Source organism: Saccostrea cucullata, unplaced genomic scaffold, assembly GCF_032062105.1.
Source record: "Saccostrea cucullata isolate Sc308-1 unplaced genomic scaffold, CSIRO_AGI_Scuc_v1 ctg8188, whole genome shotgun sequence".
Classification (NCBI taxonomy): Eukaryota; Metazoa; Mollusca; class Bivalvia; order Ostreida; family Ostreidae; genus Saccostrea; species Saccostrea cuccullata.
In genome coordinates, this window is record NW_026929593.1 from 20,454 (window position 1) to 39,279 (window position 18,826).

The 18,826-nt window shown below is 36.0% G+C and overlaps 3 protein-coding genes across 3 annotated transcripts in view; 2 read left to right on the top strand and 1 right to left on the bottom strand.

Moving 5' to 3' along the window:
- LOC134281358 (small ribosomal subunit protein mS39-like) overlaps positions 1-18,306 on the bottom strand; it is a 36,014-nt gene extending 17,708 nt beyond the window's left edge. Inside the window, exon 1 of the mRNA XM_062763839.1 lies at positions 18,249-18,306. Within this exon, the coding sequence (XP_062619823.1) occupies positions 18,249-18,270 (22 nt within the window). The 5' untranslated portion in view covers positions 18,271-18,306. The remainder of the gene's footprint in view (positions 1-18,248) is intronic.
- On the top strand, positions 1,366-15,387 carry LOC134281359 (E3 ubiquitin-protein ligase TRIM71-like). Its single transcript, XM_062763840.1, has 2 exons — positions 1,366-1,385; positions 13,639-15,387. Exon 2 carries the CDS (start codon positions 13,655-13,657, stop codon positions 15,347-15,349), a length of 1,695 nt encoding a protein of 564 aa, XP_062619824.1. The 5' UTR covers positions 1,366-1,385; positions 13,639-13,654; the 3' UTR covers positions 15,350-15,387.
- Positions 8,370-10,809, top strand: LOC134281360 (tripartite motif-containing protein 55-like). The gene is made up of 2 exons (XM_062763841.1): positions 8,370-8,427; positions 9,047-10,809. Exon 2 carries the CDS (start codon positions 9,063-9,065, stop codon positions 10,749-10,751), a length of 1,689 nt encoding a protein of 562 aa, XP_062619825.1. The 5' UTR covers positions 8,370-8,427; positions 9,047-9,062; the 3' UTR covers positions 10,752-10,809.
- Positions 18,307-18,826: the final 520 nt, after the last annotated feature.

The window sequence follows — 18,826 nt, forward strand, 5'->3', positions numbered from 1 at the left end:
TTGACTGCTTACTTCGCAACTCTAGAGCAGATTCTCTAGCCACTGCTCCACGCGGGCGACAGAGCATAAAAGAAGATTTCAAAGAATTAATGTATTTTACTATATAATCAATAGAGACTTGCTTCAACACCAGATCTAGAACCTTTGACCTAATGGGCCATGAAATTCTCAATTCTGGAAGAGACACTCTTGTTGATCATAACTACTGTAAACCAACTTTTATTCGTGTGCGAGAAATTTTCGCGAGGTTCGCAAGAGCCTTGTCATCGCGAATGTTTCTCACCACAAAACGGTCCTGAAAGTCTCTGTTGTATTACCAACAATTCAAAAAAACATTTAATCGCGAAAATTAATCGTCGCGAATGATTGTACCCTGATAAATCGCGAAATAAACTCGTCACGAATAAAAGTTGTTTTACAGTATGTACTTAGTTTGTTTATTAAATACCCAGGAGCAGATATATAAGAAGATTTTCAAATAAATGCATTTTCAATATATTATCTATATAGGCCAACCCTAGCACTAGAGCCCCTGACCCAGGATGCATGAATTTTGCAATTTTGGTGGATGGACTGAATGCTGATTAAAATCATACTAACAGTTTGACTGCTTGATATCCAGGTGTAAAGAAGAAGATTTTTAAAGATTGCATTAGTTTTAGTGGTTTTGGCCCATTTGATTGGGCCCCAAGGAGGCAGGGACCATGATATTCACAAGTTTTGTTCCCCTTCAACCATATATGCTTTCTGCCAAAATTGATTGGGATTGGTAGAGCGGTTGCAGAAATGTTGAAAATGTTCAAATGTTAACACATGATGCCGGAGGAAAACAGATAGCAATAGGTCACCTGAATTTACTGTTTTCTTCTGACATATAGGACATTGCAATTAAGCCAATATTTTCACATTGAATTTTCATGACAAGGAGCACACGGTGAATGTGACAGGTTGGCAGGGGATGCTCACTCCTCTGTGGCAACTGATCCCACCTGTGATATTTCCAAGGTCTGTGTTTCCCCCTCCCATTTATATTGTTTAAATGAACTTTAAACTTGAATACCGTTCATAATATCATAATTCATACAGAAAAAAGAGGGTGGGGTGGAATGATTCAGTGATCAGTTTTTCTTGAATTTCTTATATCATGCTGAGAGAATTTCATAATTTTACTGTCAATATTTTTAAAATAAAATAAAACTTTGCATAGTTAACAAAGCAAAACACAGAGCTGAGATTTAAGAGATTTAAATCCTTGCTAAATCTAGACCAGGAAGTTAAATACCTGACAGGTAGATAATACAGGTAACTAGGTCATGTGACCAAAAACCAGAACATATTCAAACAACACCCAATTTATTGGCAGCCATTGCTGTTTCCAAAGTCAGGTAATATATATTTATAATTGAACATTTTACCTATTACTTTATAACAGTAAATATATAGGGATAGCCATTAATATATATAGCTACATGTATAAAAGTTTGTTTTTTTGAAAACCAAACATTACTAAAGATTTCCTAGGTCAATGAATAAAAAATTGTCAAATCATCCTGCTCTGAGTTTAATGTAGTTTCTTCATGTGACCAACTCAGCTCCAACTATCCATATTTTTTTTTTTATAATTTAGAACAAGATAATGAGATAATAATAATAATCATGCAAACAGTTTGCTTGATAATCATGACATCTGTACTTGAGACTAGAACATTCTAAATACCCAATTTTTATTTTGTAATACATGTATATAGAACCAAATCCCCACCCTGGGGTATGAACCCATTGAATTTTAGATTTTACTGTTAGTAAAAATTGAATAATGATAGTACTCTAACTGTGATGGAACAGATAATTTGCCCAATAAATTGAAATTTAACTGAAAAGAAACAAGTGAAATACTTAAATGTTTTTTTTTTCCAAAATCTTACCAACTTAGCTCTATTCTAAAGCCTAATTAACTCTATACTTCAGAGTCAAAAATTTCACCATGGACCCCCGTACCAGTGCCCAGGACGTGATGCGATGTGACCTTTGTGAGACAGCTGTAGTACAGATGCACTGTGATACGTGTCTTGTCAACCTGTGTAAGTCCTGTGTGGGAGAACACATCTCAACAAATGAATCTAAAGATCACAAAGTCGTCAAATTTCAGTCCAGGAAATCTACGCCCCTCTACCCAGAGTGTAAACATCATAACAGACAGCCATGTACAATGTACTGTAAACAATGTGACATTCCTGTTTGTACAAAATGTTTAACATCTGATCAACACCTGGGTCACAAGTTATCAGAAATCTTACAGATTGTGGACGATAAGAAGAACGAAATCATCAAAGATCAAACTGCATTAAAGGAGAAAATTTATCCCACCTACCAGGACATTGCCTCTGATGTACAAAACAGAATGAGTCAGTTAAAAAAGGAATATGGAGATCTCTCAACAGCCATAACAAAACATGGAGAGGACTGGCACAGAGAAATTGACAAACTCGTCAAGAAACTTAAAGCTGAAGTTGATGAAATGAAAAACACACAGTTACAAACTCTACAGAAACAGCTGGATGAAATAAACAAGACAATGTCTGACATCAAAGAAGAAATCAATTCAGTTGAAATGGCTATAGACACCAATGACTTATCTAAAGTGTTTAGTGTTACATCAAAAGTACATAGATACAGAAATCTTCCACAAAAACTATCCCTGTCCTTATCGAAATTCATTCCCGAGAAAATTCAAGGAGAAAAACTCAGTAAACTGTTTGGAACTTTATCATCAAGTTCTTGGACTTCAGATGAACATGGCTACAGCATGAAGTCTACCCAGAAATCACCAGAAGCTGGATCCTCTCCTCCTGTCAAACAGCTGCTTGATGAACCAGAGACTGTCACCACCATAGACACTGGGTATAGAAGCCTTAACAATGCGGCTTGTCTTAGTGATCAAGACAAGAGGAGATGACAACACCATGGAATTCTATAGCATCAATCAGGGATCACTACTCAAGTCAATCATAACCAAGTCTGGGGACTGCCCATCTAACATTGCAGTGACAAAAAGTGGAGATCTAGTTTATACTGATGGCAGTGATAGAACTGTGAACATTGTAAAGAATGAGAAGATAGAGGAGGTGATCAGACTACAAAACTGGGAACCTCGCAGTGTCTGTAGTACCTCCTCTGGTGACCTCCTGGTTATCATGGACATTTTTGGCAAACCAGCAAAAGTTGTCCGTTATTCTGGCTCCACAGAGAAACAAACCATTCAGTTTGATGATAAAGGTAAACCTCTCTATTCATCTGGTAGTTATATTACATACTACATAACAGAGAACAGGAACCTGGATATCTGTGTGTCTGACCGTAAAGCTAGAGCAGTAGTGGTGGTCAATCAGGCTGGGAAACTGAGATTCATGTACACTGGACATACTCCTTCTCCAAATAACCAACCATTCAAACCACTAGGAATCACCACAGACAGTCAGAGTCACATCCTTACAGCTGATGATAACAATGACTGTGTTCACATCATAGACCAGGATGGACAGTTCCTCCGTTACATAGACTGTGGACTGAGAAATCCCTATGGACTGTGTACAGATACAAATGACAATCTGTTTGTTTCTCAGTGGAGAAGCAGTAAAGTGAAGAACATCAAATACATGTAGTGATTTTATAGGGCTGTGTATTGATTAAATAAAACCTATATGAAACAGGTCAATATGAAAACTTAACTTCCTTTTAACAGCTATTTAAACAAGAGGCCCATAGGCCTTATAAGTCACCTGAGTATCATGTAACAACTTTCCAACAATTGAATTTGGTGTGTGTTTTAAACCAGAGGCCATAAAATTCACAATTGTGAAAAAGGCACCATTGCTTTCATAATTATACACTTAGCATGCTTTCTCTATTTACTTAATACCCAGAGGTATATGAGAGTAACAAAGAGAGAAAGCACTTCCACTTTATATCCAGTTGTGCACCCCCCAGGCACCCCACAGGAACCATTGACCCTGGGGCCACATATTTCAAAATTTTGGGAGTTTTATAAATTTTATTTCATCATATATGGTTGATTAATATCAAAGAGCAGATTTCAAAGCATTAATTGATTTTCAGACTACCGAATATGTAACACCCCATCCCAACACAACTGACCCAGGGGGCATAAATTAACAATTTTGCAAGATGTGCCTTTCTTCATCATAAATATATCTATACTTATATCATTGGTTGGCATAATACCCAGAAGCAAACAAAAGATTTTCAAAGAATTAATAAATTTTCACTATATAATCAAATTCAGACAAGAGAACCCCCCTCCCTTCCCCAAATGGAAAAAAAAACCCGACCAAGGGGCCATGAAATTCACAAATTTGGTTGAAGGACTCATGCTCATTGTAGATATAAAAAGTTAGTTTACTTTAAAACAAGGGCACGGCTAAGCTGAGCATCACCTCGCGGCAGGAACATCACTAGTAATGGCAATATTTCATGAGAAATCATTTCTCAAGAGGGACGTTAAACATGTTAAAGGTTGATAGTATACAAGGTATCTTCTTTAATGTCACTATCATGAATATTTTCCTCATATATAAAGGCTTACCCATGAAGAGCTGCTGATTTTTTCCTATAATAGGCACTGATGGCCATTGAGCATTGAGGGATCTTTTTGTACCAGCATCTATTGGGACATTGGCCCTTGGTTTACAGGTCTCATTCGAAGGACCAGTCTCCATGTTCCACAGTGGAATTCAAACCCACAACATTAGGATCAACTCCCTTACTTTTGACAAAATAATTAGTGGAGTGTTGTTTTGTTGATCCAATTTTTTTTTAACAAAATGCAAAGTGCAAAGCGTCTTGGTTAGAGGGGGTACATAACATTGATACCTAATTTTGGGAGGTAAAGTTGAATATAAGGTATCAAATTTTTTTTTTAGCTCTATTTACTTCTTTAACAAAATTAAAGAGGGTGGGGTGTCTATTTTTATCAAAAATAAAATTTTCAATTATTCGCCTAACTAATTAGTATATTTCACAGTTCAAGGCAATATGGATTTTTTTCGTAATGAAAAATAACAATGTGCGTCAAGAGTTTATTTGAACTTGTGGCATTTGCGTCGGACCCGGGGGGTGGGGGGTTAGCCTTACACTTTTTTGCAAATATAGACAATTTCTTAGCATTAAACATCGGGGTTTACTTTTTTTGTTGGTTTAGCCATCTCCACCCCCCACACACTCTCAATTTAACGTGAACCCCAAATTCCTAGACACCCGTTGGAATTTGGTAATGAAACCATGACGTTCATCAAATTCTTTTAATCTGGTAACCACAGACTCGACACGCCGTTAAACTGGTCCCTTCCCTTGCGGAAATGATTGTCAACTCGTACATAAAATGTCAGGGTTTTGAGACAGTGAAAATGCGATATCTTAAGAAATATTTCATCACTGAACATGAAAATCAATAGGCTTCATCCTTTATACTGCCACACAAGTATGTAAACGCTGAGAGTTGTTAATGCAAAGGTTCTCTGTCAATCTTGCCCACAAATGATTATTGTCAACTCGTACATAAAATATCAGGGTTTCGAGGCAGTATAAACGCGGTATCTGAAGAAATAATTCATCCATTGACTTGAAAATTAATAGGCGTCCTTTTATACAGCCACACAATTATGTAAACGCTGAGAAAGGTTAATGCAAAGGTTTTCTATCAATCTTGCCCACAAGGTAATCAACACACTAACACACACACATACATACGCACATTCGCGATGCTATATCTCCTCCGCAACTAGTTGCGCGAGGGGATAATAATACCCAGGAGCAGAGAAGATTGATTGTATATTGTTTAATGTCCCTCTCGAGAATTTTTCACTCATATGGAGACGCAACCACTTGCTGGTGGAGAGCTGCAAATTTTGTCCTATACTCGGCACTTTAGCAGGGAGGGATCTTCTTCGTGCCAGCACCTACTGCGACACGGGGCCTTGGTTTATACGGTCTCATCCGAAGGACCAGTCTCCATGTCCCACAGTGGGATTTGAACCTGCGATGTAAGGATTGACTCCTTACTTCGCGACTCTAGAGCAGACTCTCTAACCACTGCACCACGCGGGCGACAGAGCAGAGAAGAAGATTTTCAAAGAATTAATGTATATTACTATATAATCAATAGAGCCCTGCTCCAACACCAGATCTAGAACCTCTGACCTAATGGGCCATACAATTCTAAATTCTGGAAGAGACACTCTTGTTCATCATAACTACTGTAAACCAACTTTTATTCGCCTGCGAGAAATTTTTTGCGATGTTTGCGAGAGCCTTGTCATCGCAAATGTTTCTCACCACAAACCTGTCCTGAAAGTCTCTCTTGTATTACCAACAATTCAAAAAACGTTTAATCGTGAAAATTAATCGTCGCGAATGATTGTACCCTAATAAATCGCGAAATAAAGTCGTCATGAATAAAAGTTGCTTTACAGTATGTACTTACTTTGTTTATTTAATACCCAGGAGCAGATATAGAAGATTTTCAAATAAATGCATTTTCAATATATTATCTATATAGGCCAACGCTAGCACTAGAGCCCCTGACCCAGGGGGCATGAATTTTGCAATTTTGGTGGATGGACTGAATGCTGATTAAAATCATACTAACAGATTGACTGCTTGATATCCAGGTATAAAGAAAAAGATTTTTAAAGATTGCATTATTTTTAGTGGTTTTGGCCAATTTGATTGGGCCCCAAGGAGGCAGGGACCATGAAATTCACAAGTTTTGTTCCTTTTCACCCATATACGCTTTCTGCCAAAATTGATTGAAATTGGTAGAGTGGTTGCAGAAAAATTGAAAATGTTCAAATGTTAACATATGACGCCAGAGGAAAACAGATAGCAATAGGTCACCTGAGTTTACTGTTTTTTCTGACATATCAGACATTGCAAGGCCAATATATTCACATTGAATTTTCATGACAAGAGCTCACGTGAATGTGACAGGTTGGCAGGGGATGTTCACTCCTCTGTGGCACGTGATCCCACCTGTGATATTTCCGAGGTATGTGCCCCCCCCCCCATTTAGATTGTTTAAATGAACTTTAAGCTTGAATACTGTTCATAATTGCATAATTCATACATAAAATTCTCACAATCACTATTAAGGTTCATTGATACTCTGAGAAGAGAGATAACTCTACAGATAAGAAAGATAACTTTCTGCAGGCATTTTGTCATGAAATTCAGTGAATTGTCATGCCAGAATTTACAAATCTCTATCATAAGGACCATTTTATAGTTAACTCAAGCAAACCTACCCTATCGTTCAGAGGTTGATTTCTAGTTCTATTGATAGTATATTTATTAATTATTTTTAATAGTTTACTTAAAACATTTATAGTCAGTTCCTTTAAACAGAGTAAATGGAAAAAAAAAATTATCTCTAAAAATGTAAGTCTTTTAATTGTACAGAAATAACAGTCGCAGAATTAAAAAAATAATATAAACATTTAAATAATATTTTATTTCATGAAAAAAGAATTTCAAGGGCGATAATGGAACAATAACTCTTGTTTATGGATGCATCATAGTTTACATGCAAAGAAAACAATTTGATATTCTGATTTAAAAAGCATTGCTTCAGTATGTTTTCTAAAGGAAATTAGAAGGTGTGAGAGTAAATATTATTTTCAAATATACCTCATATTTCTAATTTAATTGTGAGATTAAAAATAATTGATCTTTCTAATCAAATTTTCTTCACATCATGATTTCACATATTATTCATTTCTGAAAAAGCAAGCAATGCTTAATTCATACCTCAAACTATTTTCCATTTGAATTTAATTTTAAAGTTGTTGCTGAAAATCAATGTTCGGAATAAAAAAAAAAGTCGTGAAATGTGGAGCAGAGGGATATTGTCCCTTAAATCCTATGCAATACCTAAAATATTTAACATGTTAAAGGCTGTTTAATCTAAGTGACTCAAGTATGTAATTTAATTCAAATATTTAGTACTCAAAATAATTAAGATGATTAGTTATGGTTTTGAGAGTGGCATCAATCTTTCATCCATTGATGTATGATGAACACTTTTGGTTCTGCTGCTTTTAGATAAAAGGGAGTGGGGGATGGGGGTGGAATGATTCAGTGATCAGTTTTCCTTTTATTTCTTATATCATGCCGAGTGAATTTCAGAATTTTACTGTCAATATTTAAAAATCAAATATTAAAGGAATAAAACTTTGCATAGTAAACAAAGCAAAATACAGAGCTGAGATTTAAGAGATTTAAATCCCTGCTAAATACAGACCAGGAAGTTAAATACCTGACAGGTAGATAATACGGGTAACTAGGTCATGTGACCAAAAACAGAACATAAACAACACCCAATTTATCGGCAGCCATTGCTGTCTTCAAAGTCAGGTAATGTTTAATATATTAAATTATTAATTAACAATTTTGATATTTTAATTGAAAATTTTACCTACTACATAACAGTATATACATAGGGATAGCCATTAATATTTAAAGACATGTATAAAAAAAGAACAGGATTATGAGATAATAATAATCATGCAAACAGTTTGTTTGAAAATCATGACAATTGTCCTTGAGACTAGAAAATTCTAAATACCTGGTACACAATTTTTTTGTAATACATGTACAGCAAAAATCGTTTAGTACGAACACAGATATAGCAAATTCAGGATTAATTGCATGAATTCTTATATTGGATATAACGAATTACATCAGATATAGCGAACAGATTTCATAGGTCCCAGCGACTTTGTTATAACCGAGCTTTGATTATACTGTATCACTGTATAGGACAAAATCCCCACCCTGGGGTTTGAACCCATTAAATTTAAGATTTTACTGTTCACTTAGTAAAAATTAAATAACAGTAGTACTCTGTGATAGAACAGACAATTTGCCCAATCAATGCCCCTCCAAAAGAAACAAGTCAAATACAAAATGTTTTTTTCCAAAATCTTACCAACTTAGCTCTATATTTTAAAGCCTAATTAACTCTATACTTCAGAGTCAAAAGTTTAACCATGGACGCCCGTACCAGTGCCCAGGACGTGATACGATGTGACCTGTGTGAGACTGCTGTGGTACAGATGCACTGCGATACATGTCTTGTCAACCTGTGTAAGGCCTGTGTGGGAGAACACATCTCAACAAATGAATCTAAAGATCACAAAGTCGTAAAATTTCAGTCCAGGAAATCTACCCCCCTCTACCCTGAGTGTAAACATCATAACAAACAGCCATGTACAATGTACTGTAAACAATGTGACATTCCTGTTTGTACAAAATGTCTAACATCTGATCAACATCTGGGTCACAAGTTATCAGAAATCTTACAGATTGTGGAAGATAAGAAGAACAAAATCATCAAAGATCAAACTGAATTAAAGGAGAAAATTTATCCCACCTACCAGGACATTGCCTCTGATGTACAATGCAGAATGAGTCAGTTAAAAACGGAATATGGAGATCTCTCAACAGCCATAACAAAACATGGAGAGGACTGGCACAGGAAAATTGACAAACTTGTCAAGAAACTTCAAGCTGAAGTTGATGAAATGAAAATCACACAGTTACAAACTTTACAGAAACATCTGGATGAAATAAACAAGACAATGTCTGACATCAAGGATGAAATCAATTCAATTGAAATGGCTATAGACACTAATGACTTATCTAAACTGTTAAGTGTTACATCAAAAGTACATAGATACAGAAATCTTCCACTAAAACTTTCCCTGTCCTTCTCGAAATTCATTCCAGAAAAAATTCAAGAAGAAAAACTCAGTAAACTGTTTGGAAGTTTATCATTAAGTTCTTTGACTTCAGATGAACATGGCTACAGCATGAAGACAATCCAGAAATCACCAGAAGCTGGATCCTCTCCTCCAGTCAAACAGCTGCTCGATGAGCCAGAGACTGTCACCACCATAGACACTGGGTATAGACAGCTTTACAATGTGGCCTGTCTGAATGATGAAGAAATCTGGACAACAGGAAATAACAAAACCATGAAACTCTACAGCATCAATCAGGGATCCCTACTCAAGTCAATCACAACCACGTCAGGGAAATGGCCATCTGACATAGCAGTGACAAAAAGTGGAGATCTAGTTTATACTGATTACAAAGATAGAACTGTGAACATTGTAAAGAATGATGAGAAGATAGAGGAGGTGATCAGACTACAGAAATGGAAACCTAAAGGTGTCTGTAGTACTGCCTCCGGTGACCTCCTGGTTATCATGGACATTTTTGACAAACCAGCAAAAGTTGTCTGTTACTCTAGCTCCACAGAGAAACAAACCATTCAGTTTGATGATAATGATAAACCTCTCTATTCATCTGGTGGTTCTATCAGATATATAACTGAGAACAAGAACCTCGATATCTGTGTGTCTGACAGAGAAGCTAATGCAGTAGTGGTTGTCAATCAGGCTGGGAAACTGAGATTCAGGTACACTGGACATACTCTTTCTCCAAAAAACAAACCATTCAATCCACAAGGAATCACCACAGACAGTCAGTGTCACATCCTTACAGCTGATGATAATAATGACTGTGTTCACATCATAGACCAGGATGGACAGTTCCTCAATTACATAGAATGTGGACTGAGTTATCCCTATGGACTATATACAGATACAAGTGACAATCTGTTTGTTGCTCAGTGGGGAAACAGACAAGTGAAGAAAATCAAATACATGTATTGATTTTAGGGCTGTGTATTTATTAAATAAAACCTTTATGATAAAGTTCACTATGATAACTAAACAGCTTATTAAACAAGAGGCCCATAGGCCTTATAGGTAACCTGAGTGTAATGTAACAACTTTCCAACAATTGACTTATTTTGTGTTTTAAACCAGAGGCCATAAAATTCACAATTGTGAAAGAGGCACCATTGCTTATCATAATTATAAACTTAGCATGCTTACTCTTTTTACTTAATACCCAGAGGTAGATCAGAGTAACAAAGAGAGAATGCACTTCCACTTTATATCCAGTTGTTCACCCCACTGGCACCCCACAGGAATCACTGACCCTGGGGCCACATATTTCAAAATTTTGGGAATTTTATAAATTTTATGTCTGACATCATAAATGGTTGATTAATACCAAAGTGCAGATTTCAAAGCATTAATTTATTTTCAGAATACCGATATAGAACCCCAACCCCAACTCAACTGACCCAGGGGGCATGAAATAAACAACTTTGCAAGATGCACCTTCATTCATCATAAATGTATATACTTACATGTATATCATTGATTGGCATAATACCCAGGAGCAAAGGAAAAGATTTTCAAAGAATTAATATATATTCAATATATAATCAAGAGAACCTCCCTCCCTTACACCAAATGGTAAAAACCCTGACCAAGGGGCCATGAAATTCCCTAAATTTGGTTGAAAGACTCTAGCTCATTATAATTATATAATGTTAGTTTACTTAATACCCAGGAGCAGAGAATAAGATTTTCAAAAAATTAATGTATTTTACTATATAATCAATAGAGCCCTGCTCTTACACCAGATCTAGAACCCCTGACCTAATGGGCCATTGAATGCTCAATTTTGGAAGAGACATTCTTGCTCATCATAACTACTGTAAAGCTAACCAACTTTTATTTGCAAGTGAGAAATTTCACAACGTTCTCGAGAGCCTTGTCATCACCAATGTTTCTCACCTCAAACCAGTCCTGAAAGTCTCTGTTGTATTAACAACAGATTGAAAAAAACGTTTGATCACAAAAATTAATCATCGAGAACAATTGTACCCCTAGTAAATTGTGAAATAAAGTCATTGCAAATAAAAGTTGGTTTACAGTATGTACTTAGTTTGTTTATTTAATACCCAGGGGCAGCTAAGAAGATTTTCAAATAAATGCATTTTCAATATATAATCAGATAGGCCAACCCTAGCACTAAAGCCCCTGACCCAGGGGGCATGAATTTTGCAATTTTGGTGGATGGACTGAATGCTGATTAAAACCATACTTAGCCTAACAGTTTGACTGCTTGATATCCAGGTGTAAAAAAGAAGATTTTTAAAGATTGCATTATTTTTAGTGTTTTGGCACATTTGATTGTGCCCCAAGAAGGCAGGGAACATGAAATTCACAAGTTTTGTTCCCCTTCACCCATATATGCTTTCTGCCAAAATTGATTGGGATTGGTAGAGCTGTTGCAGAAATGTTGAAAATGTTCAAATGTTAACACATGACGCCGGAGGAAAACAGATAGCAATAGGTCACCTGAGTTTACTGTTTTTTCTGACATATACCAGACATTGCAAGGCCAATATTTTCACATTGAATTTTCATGACAAGGAGCACAATGTGAATGTGACAAGTTTTGCAGGGGATGCTCACTCCTTTGTGGCACCTTATCCCACCTGTGATATTTCTGAGGTCTCCCCCCCCATATATATTGTTTAAATGAACTTTAAGCTTGAATACTGTTCATAATCTCATAATTCATACAGAAAATTCACACTATCACTATTAAGTCCTACACAATACATAAAATATTGAACATATTTAACTCTGTTTAATTTGATTGACTGAAGTAATTCAATTCAAATTAATACTCCATATTATTAACATGATTAAGTTATGGTTTTGAGATCATTTAGTGGCATCAAACTTTCATCCATCGATGTTTGATGAACACTTTTGGTTCTGGTGCTGTTGGATAAAAAGGGTGGGTGGGTGGCATGATTCAGTGATCAGTTTTCCTTTAATTTCTTATATCATGCCGAGAGAATTTCAAAATTTTACTGTCAATATTTCAAAAATAAAAAATTACACGGAATTAAACTTTGCATAGTTAACCAAACAAAACACAGAGCTGAGATTTAAGAGATTTAAATCCTTGCTAAATACAGACCAGGAAGTTAAATACCTGACAGGTAGATAATACAGGTAACTAGGTCATGTGACCAAAAATGAACATAAACAACATCTAATTTATCGGCAGCCATTGCTGTTTTCAAAGTCAGGTAATGTTTATACATTAATTCAAAATTTTGATTTTTTAATTAAATAATTTACCTACTAGATAACAGTAAATATATAGGGATAGGCAATAATTATATAGCTACATGTATAAAGTTGTTTTTTGAAAAACCAAACATTACTAAAAGATTTCTTATGTCAATGAATAAAAAATTGTCAAATCATCCTGCTCTGAGTTCAATGTAGTTTCTTCATGCGGCCACATCAGCTCCAACTATCCATATTATTTTATGATTTAGCACAGGATTATGAGATAATAAGAGTCATGCAAACAGTTTGCTTGATAATCATGACATTTGTCCTTGAGACTAGAAAAATTCTAACAACACAGTATTTTTTTGTAATACATGCATCAGTGTATAGGACAACATCCCCTCCCTGGGGTATGAACCCATTGAATTTTAGATTTTACTGTTGGTAAAAATTAAATAACAGTTGTACTCTGTAATGGAAAAGATAATTTGCCCAATAAATCCCTCCAAAACTGAAAAGAAGCAAGTCAAATACCTATATGTTTTTTTCCAAAAAATCTTACCAACTTAGCTCTATATTCTAAAGCCTAATAAACTCTATACTTCAGAGTCAAAAGTTTAACCATGGACCCCCGTACCAGTGCCCAGGACGTGATACGATGTGACCTGTGTGAGACCGCTGTGGTACAGATGCACTGTGATACATGTCTTGTCAACCTGTGTAAGGCCTGTGTGGGAGAACACATCTCAACAGGTGAAACCAAGGACCACGAAGTCGTCAAATTTCAGGACAGGAAATCTACCCCCCTCTACCCTGAGTGTAAACATCATAACAAACAGCAATGTACAATGTACTGTAAACAATGTGACGTTCCTGTTTGTACAAAATGTCTAACATCCGATCAACACCTGGGTCACAAGTTATCAGAAATCTTACAGATCGTGGAAGATAAGAAGAACAAAATCATCAAAGATCAAACTGAATTAAAGGAGAAAATTTATCCCACCTACCAGGACATTGCCTCTGATGTACAAAACAGAGTGAGTCAATTAAAAAAGGAATATGGAGATCTCTCAACAGCCATAACAAAACATGGAGAGGACTGGCACAGAGAAATTGACAAACTCGTCAAGAAACTTAAAGCTGAAGTTGATAAGATGAAAAACACACAGTTACAAACTCTACAGAAACATCTGGATGAAATAAACAAGAAAGTGTCTGACATCAAGGATGAAATCAATTCAGCTGAAATGGCTATAGACACTAATGACTTATCTAAACTGTTTAGTGTTACATTAAAAGTACATAAATACAGAAATCTTCCACAAAAACTAACACTGTCCTTACCAAAATTCATTCCCGAAAAAATTCATGGAGAAAAACTCAGTAAACTGTTTGGAACTTTATCATCAAGTTCTTGGACTTCAGAAGAACATGGCTACAGCATGAAGACAACACAGAAATCACCAGAAGCTGGATCCTCTCCTCCAGTCAAACAGCTGCTTGATGAACCAGAGACTGTCACAACCATAGACACTGAGTATGGACAGCTTTACAATGTGGCTTGTCTGAGTGATAAAGAAATCTGGACAACAGAAAATGACAACACCATGAAACTCTACAGCATCAATCAGGGATCACTACTCAAGTCAATCATAACCAAGTCAGGGGGATGGCTATCTGACATAGCAGTGACAAAAAGTGGAGATCTAGTTTATACTGATCACATTGATAGAACTGTGAACATTGTAAAGAATGAGAAGATAGAGGAGGTGATCAGACTGCAGAACTGGAGACCTCGCGGTGTCTGTAGTACCTCCTCTGGTGACCTCCTGGTTATCATGGAAAGTCTTCGCAAACCAGCAAAAGTTGTCCGTTACTCTGGCTCCACAGAGAAACAAACCATTCAGTTTGATGATAAAGGTAAATCTCTCTATTCATCTGCTAGTTACCGGTATATTACATACTACATAGCAGAGAACAGGAACCTGGATATCTGTGTGTCTGATGGTGGAGCTAAAGCAGTAGTGGTGGTCAATCAGGCTGGGAAACTGAGATTCAAGTATACTGGACATACTCCTGTTCCAAAGAATGAAACATTCAATCCAGTAGGAATCACCACAGACAGTCAGAGTCACATCCTTACAGCTGATGATAACAATGACTGTGTCCACATCATAGACCAGGATGGACAGTTTCTCTGTTACATAGAATGTGGACTGAGTAAACCCTATGGACTATGTATAGATACAATTGACAATCTGTTTGTTGCTCAGTGGAGAAGCAGTCAAGTGAAGAAAATCAAATATATGTATTGATTTTATAGGGCTGTGTATTGATGTCAGAAATAAAACCTATATGATACATTTCAATATGATAACTTACTTCCCACTAACAGCTAATTAAAGAAGAGGCCCATAGACCTTATAGGTGACCTAAGTATCATGTAACAACTTTCCAACAATTGAATTTGGTTTGTATTGTAAACCAGAGACCATAAAATTCACAAATTTAAAAGAGGCACCATTGCTTATCAGAATACCCAGAGGTAGATGAGAGTAACAAGGAGAGAATGCACTTCCACTTTATATCCAGCTGTGCCTCCCACTGGCACCCCACAGGAACCACTGACCCTAGGGCCACATATTTCAAAATTTTGGGAATTTCATAAATTTTATGTCATCATAAATGGTTGATTAATACCAAAGCGCATATTTCAAAGTATTAATTTATTTTCAGACTACCGATATGTAACCGCCCCGCTGACCAATTGACAAATTGGGCATGAAATTAACAATTCTGCAAGATGCACCTTTCTTCATCATAAATATATATTTACATCCACTGAATATTTTCTCCTTTATTTCTTAAGAAACCATATTGCTTTCATCACTGCATAAACTACAGTAGGCATGTTGCCTGTACAGATTTCTTAATCAGTGGCTGTTCCATCAATGAAACGTATAAGGTTGTTCGCATCATTAATATAATAATTAATCTTTTTTAATCCCACATTAAATAATTATTTAAACAGATATAAATATAAACAATAAAATGTCTTTCTTTGTTTGTTGATACTGGAATGAACGGTCGCAGCTATTGCAGAAAAAATTTACATAACCCGCGTAAGCGGGTTATGTATTTTTTCTGCAACAGCTGCTTCCGTTAATTCCAGTAATAACAAACAAAGAAAGCATTTTATTGTTTAAATAACTTATATCATTGATTGGCATAATACCCAGGAGCAAAGGAAAAAGATTTTCAAAGAATTAATATATTATTGATATAATCTTCAAGAGAACCCCCTCTCTTACACCAAATGGAAAATCTCCTGACCGAGGGGTCATGAAATTCACAAATTTGGTTGAAGGACTCTTGCTCATTATCAGACGCGGATCCAGAACTTTTTCCCAAGGGGGGTGGGGGGGGGGGGGGTCCACCCCTGTCAAAAAAAAAAAAATTTAAACCCAGAAAATCCAATTTCGTTGGGGGGGGGGGGGGGGGTGACTTTTAATGCTTCAAAATCTTTTACTTTTCAGACCATTTTAATACAACTTCACATTTACTAGGGGGGTCTGCATTTTCTGAGGGGGGGGGGGTTCAAGTTACCTTTTTCATTGCTTTTGTATATATAAAGCTGACCCCCCTCTAGATCCGCCCATGATTATAATTATATAAAGTTAGCTTAGTAAGTTTACCTAATTTCCGGAGCAGAGAAGAAGATTTTAAAGATTTAATGTATTTTCACTATAATAATCCATAGAGCCCTGTCCTAATACCAGAACCCATGACCCTTTGGCCATAAAATTCACAATTTTTGAAGAGGCACTCTTGCTCATCACAACTATGTACATAGTTAGTTTATTTAATACCCAGAAGCAGAGAAAAAGATTTTTCAAAGAATTAATGCATTTTCACTATATAATCAATAGAGCCCCGCCCTAACACCCAACCCCTGACCCTGGGGCCATGAAATTCACAATTTTGGAAGAGGCACTCCTGCTCATCATAACTGTGTACTTACTGTATACAGGGTTATTTTCGCCCTTCTGCACTTGCAAACTATTTTGCTCCGTTTTAAATTTGCCCAGTTATAGTTTTGTATAAGAAATTGTGTAGTGAAATTTGAATTTACAACGTTTTAAATTCGCCCAATCAGGAAGAGGGCGAACGGGCAAAAATTAGACGGGTGCTAAAATTTCTCTGTATACAGTATACATAGTTAGTTTATTTAATACACAAGAGCAGAAAAGAAGATTTTCAAAGACTTAATGCATTTTTGCTATATAATCATTAATAGATCCCTGCCCTAACACCAGAACCCCTGTCCCTGGGGCCGTATAATTCACAATTTTGGAAGAGACACTCTGACTTGCTCATTATAACTATGAACTAAGTTAGTTTATCTAATATCCAGGAGCAGAGAAGATTTTTCAAAGAATTGTTGCTTTCAAGGCACTCTTGCTCATCATAACTATGTGCTTGGTTAGTTTATTTAATACCCAGGAGCAGTGAAGAAGATTTTTCAAAGAATAAATACATTTTCACTATATAATCTATATAGCCCCACCCTAGCACTAGAACCTTTGACCCTGGGGCCATGAATTTCAAAATTTTGGTAGAGGACTCAATGCTCATTACATTCATGTCAACAGTTTGATTGTTTGATGTCAAGGGGTAAAGAAGATTTTTAAAGATTGCATTAATTTTATAAGTTTTGGCCCCAACCCCCAAGGGGCAAGGACCATGAAATTCCTAATTTTTTTTCCCCCTTCACCAATAGATGATGTATACCAAATTTGGTTGAAATTGGTTCAGTGCTTTCAAATAAGAAGCAGAGAATGTTCAAATGTCAACACATGACACATGATGATGGACTTAAACAGATAGCAATGGGTCACCTGAGTGACTCAGGTGACCTAAAAATGTATAAATGTTCAACCTTCATAATCTTAATTAACACTGCAATTATGAATGGTTTCTTTAAATTTTTATTTCGTTAAAACATAAAAAAAAGAAACAGTCAAAAAAGGTCCCACTAATGCCTAACAAAGGACTTGGAGATAAACATTCTGGTATACATTCACACAGGGTGAAATTACCCTAAAAATTATAGCACTTTCTGATATTCAGATAAAGTAAATAAAAAAAAGAAAAATTATAATGAAACCAATGTTTGTATCTGGCATTTTGCAGTATACCCTTTTCTATACTTACATGGCGTTTTAGTGTTCCTCATTGTTTCGTAAAATCTTAGACATTCCTTTGGCCTTGTCATCTGAAAATACACATAGTTTGATTATATAAATAGAAACAATTCTTCAGTAACTAAAAGGAATATTCAATAAAAAGTATTATTTTGCTAAAGAAAGTTAGAGTATATTTTCATTCTGATTTATTTTAGAGGAGGGGGGGGGGGGTGTTGGTTGGTTGGTTGTGAAGTCAGAACATTGTACCTGCTGACTTCTTTGTACATGTGAATGTAAATACTGTGAACCAACTTTTATTCGTGACGACTTTATTTCGCGATTTACCAGGAGTAAAGTAGTAATCGAAGATTAATTTTCGCGATCAAGCCTTTTTGGACCTGTTTATAAATAGAACAGGAGATGCCTAAAGGACCCAGTTCACAGCGAGAAATATTCGCGATGACGAGGCTCTCATGAATCTGAATCTTGCAAAAATTTCTTGCACGCGAATAAAAGTTGGTTAACAGTACTCAGTACATGTTCATATTTAGTTACCTCAGAATTCAGATACTTTTGCATGAATGAATTCTAAACAGCAGTACACTT

What these genes read in the sequence shown, in the direction of transcription:
- LOC134281360 (XM_062763841.1), top strand. Translation starts at nt 9,063, where the DNA reads ATGGACGCCCGTACCAGTGCCCAGGACGTGATACGATGTGACCTGTGT.
- LOC134281359 (XM_062763840.1), top strand. Translation starts at nt 13,655, where the DNA reads ATGGACCCCCGTACCAGTGCCCAGGACGTGATACGATGTGACCTGTGT.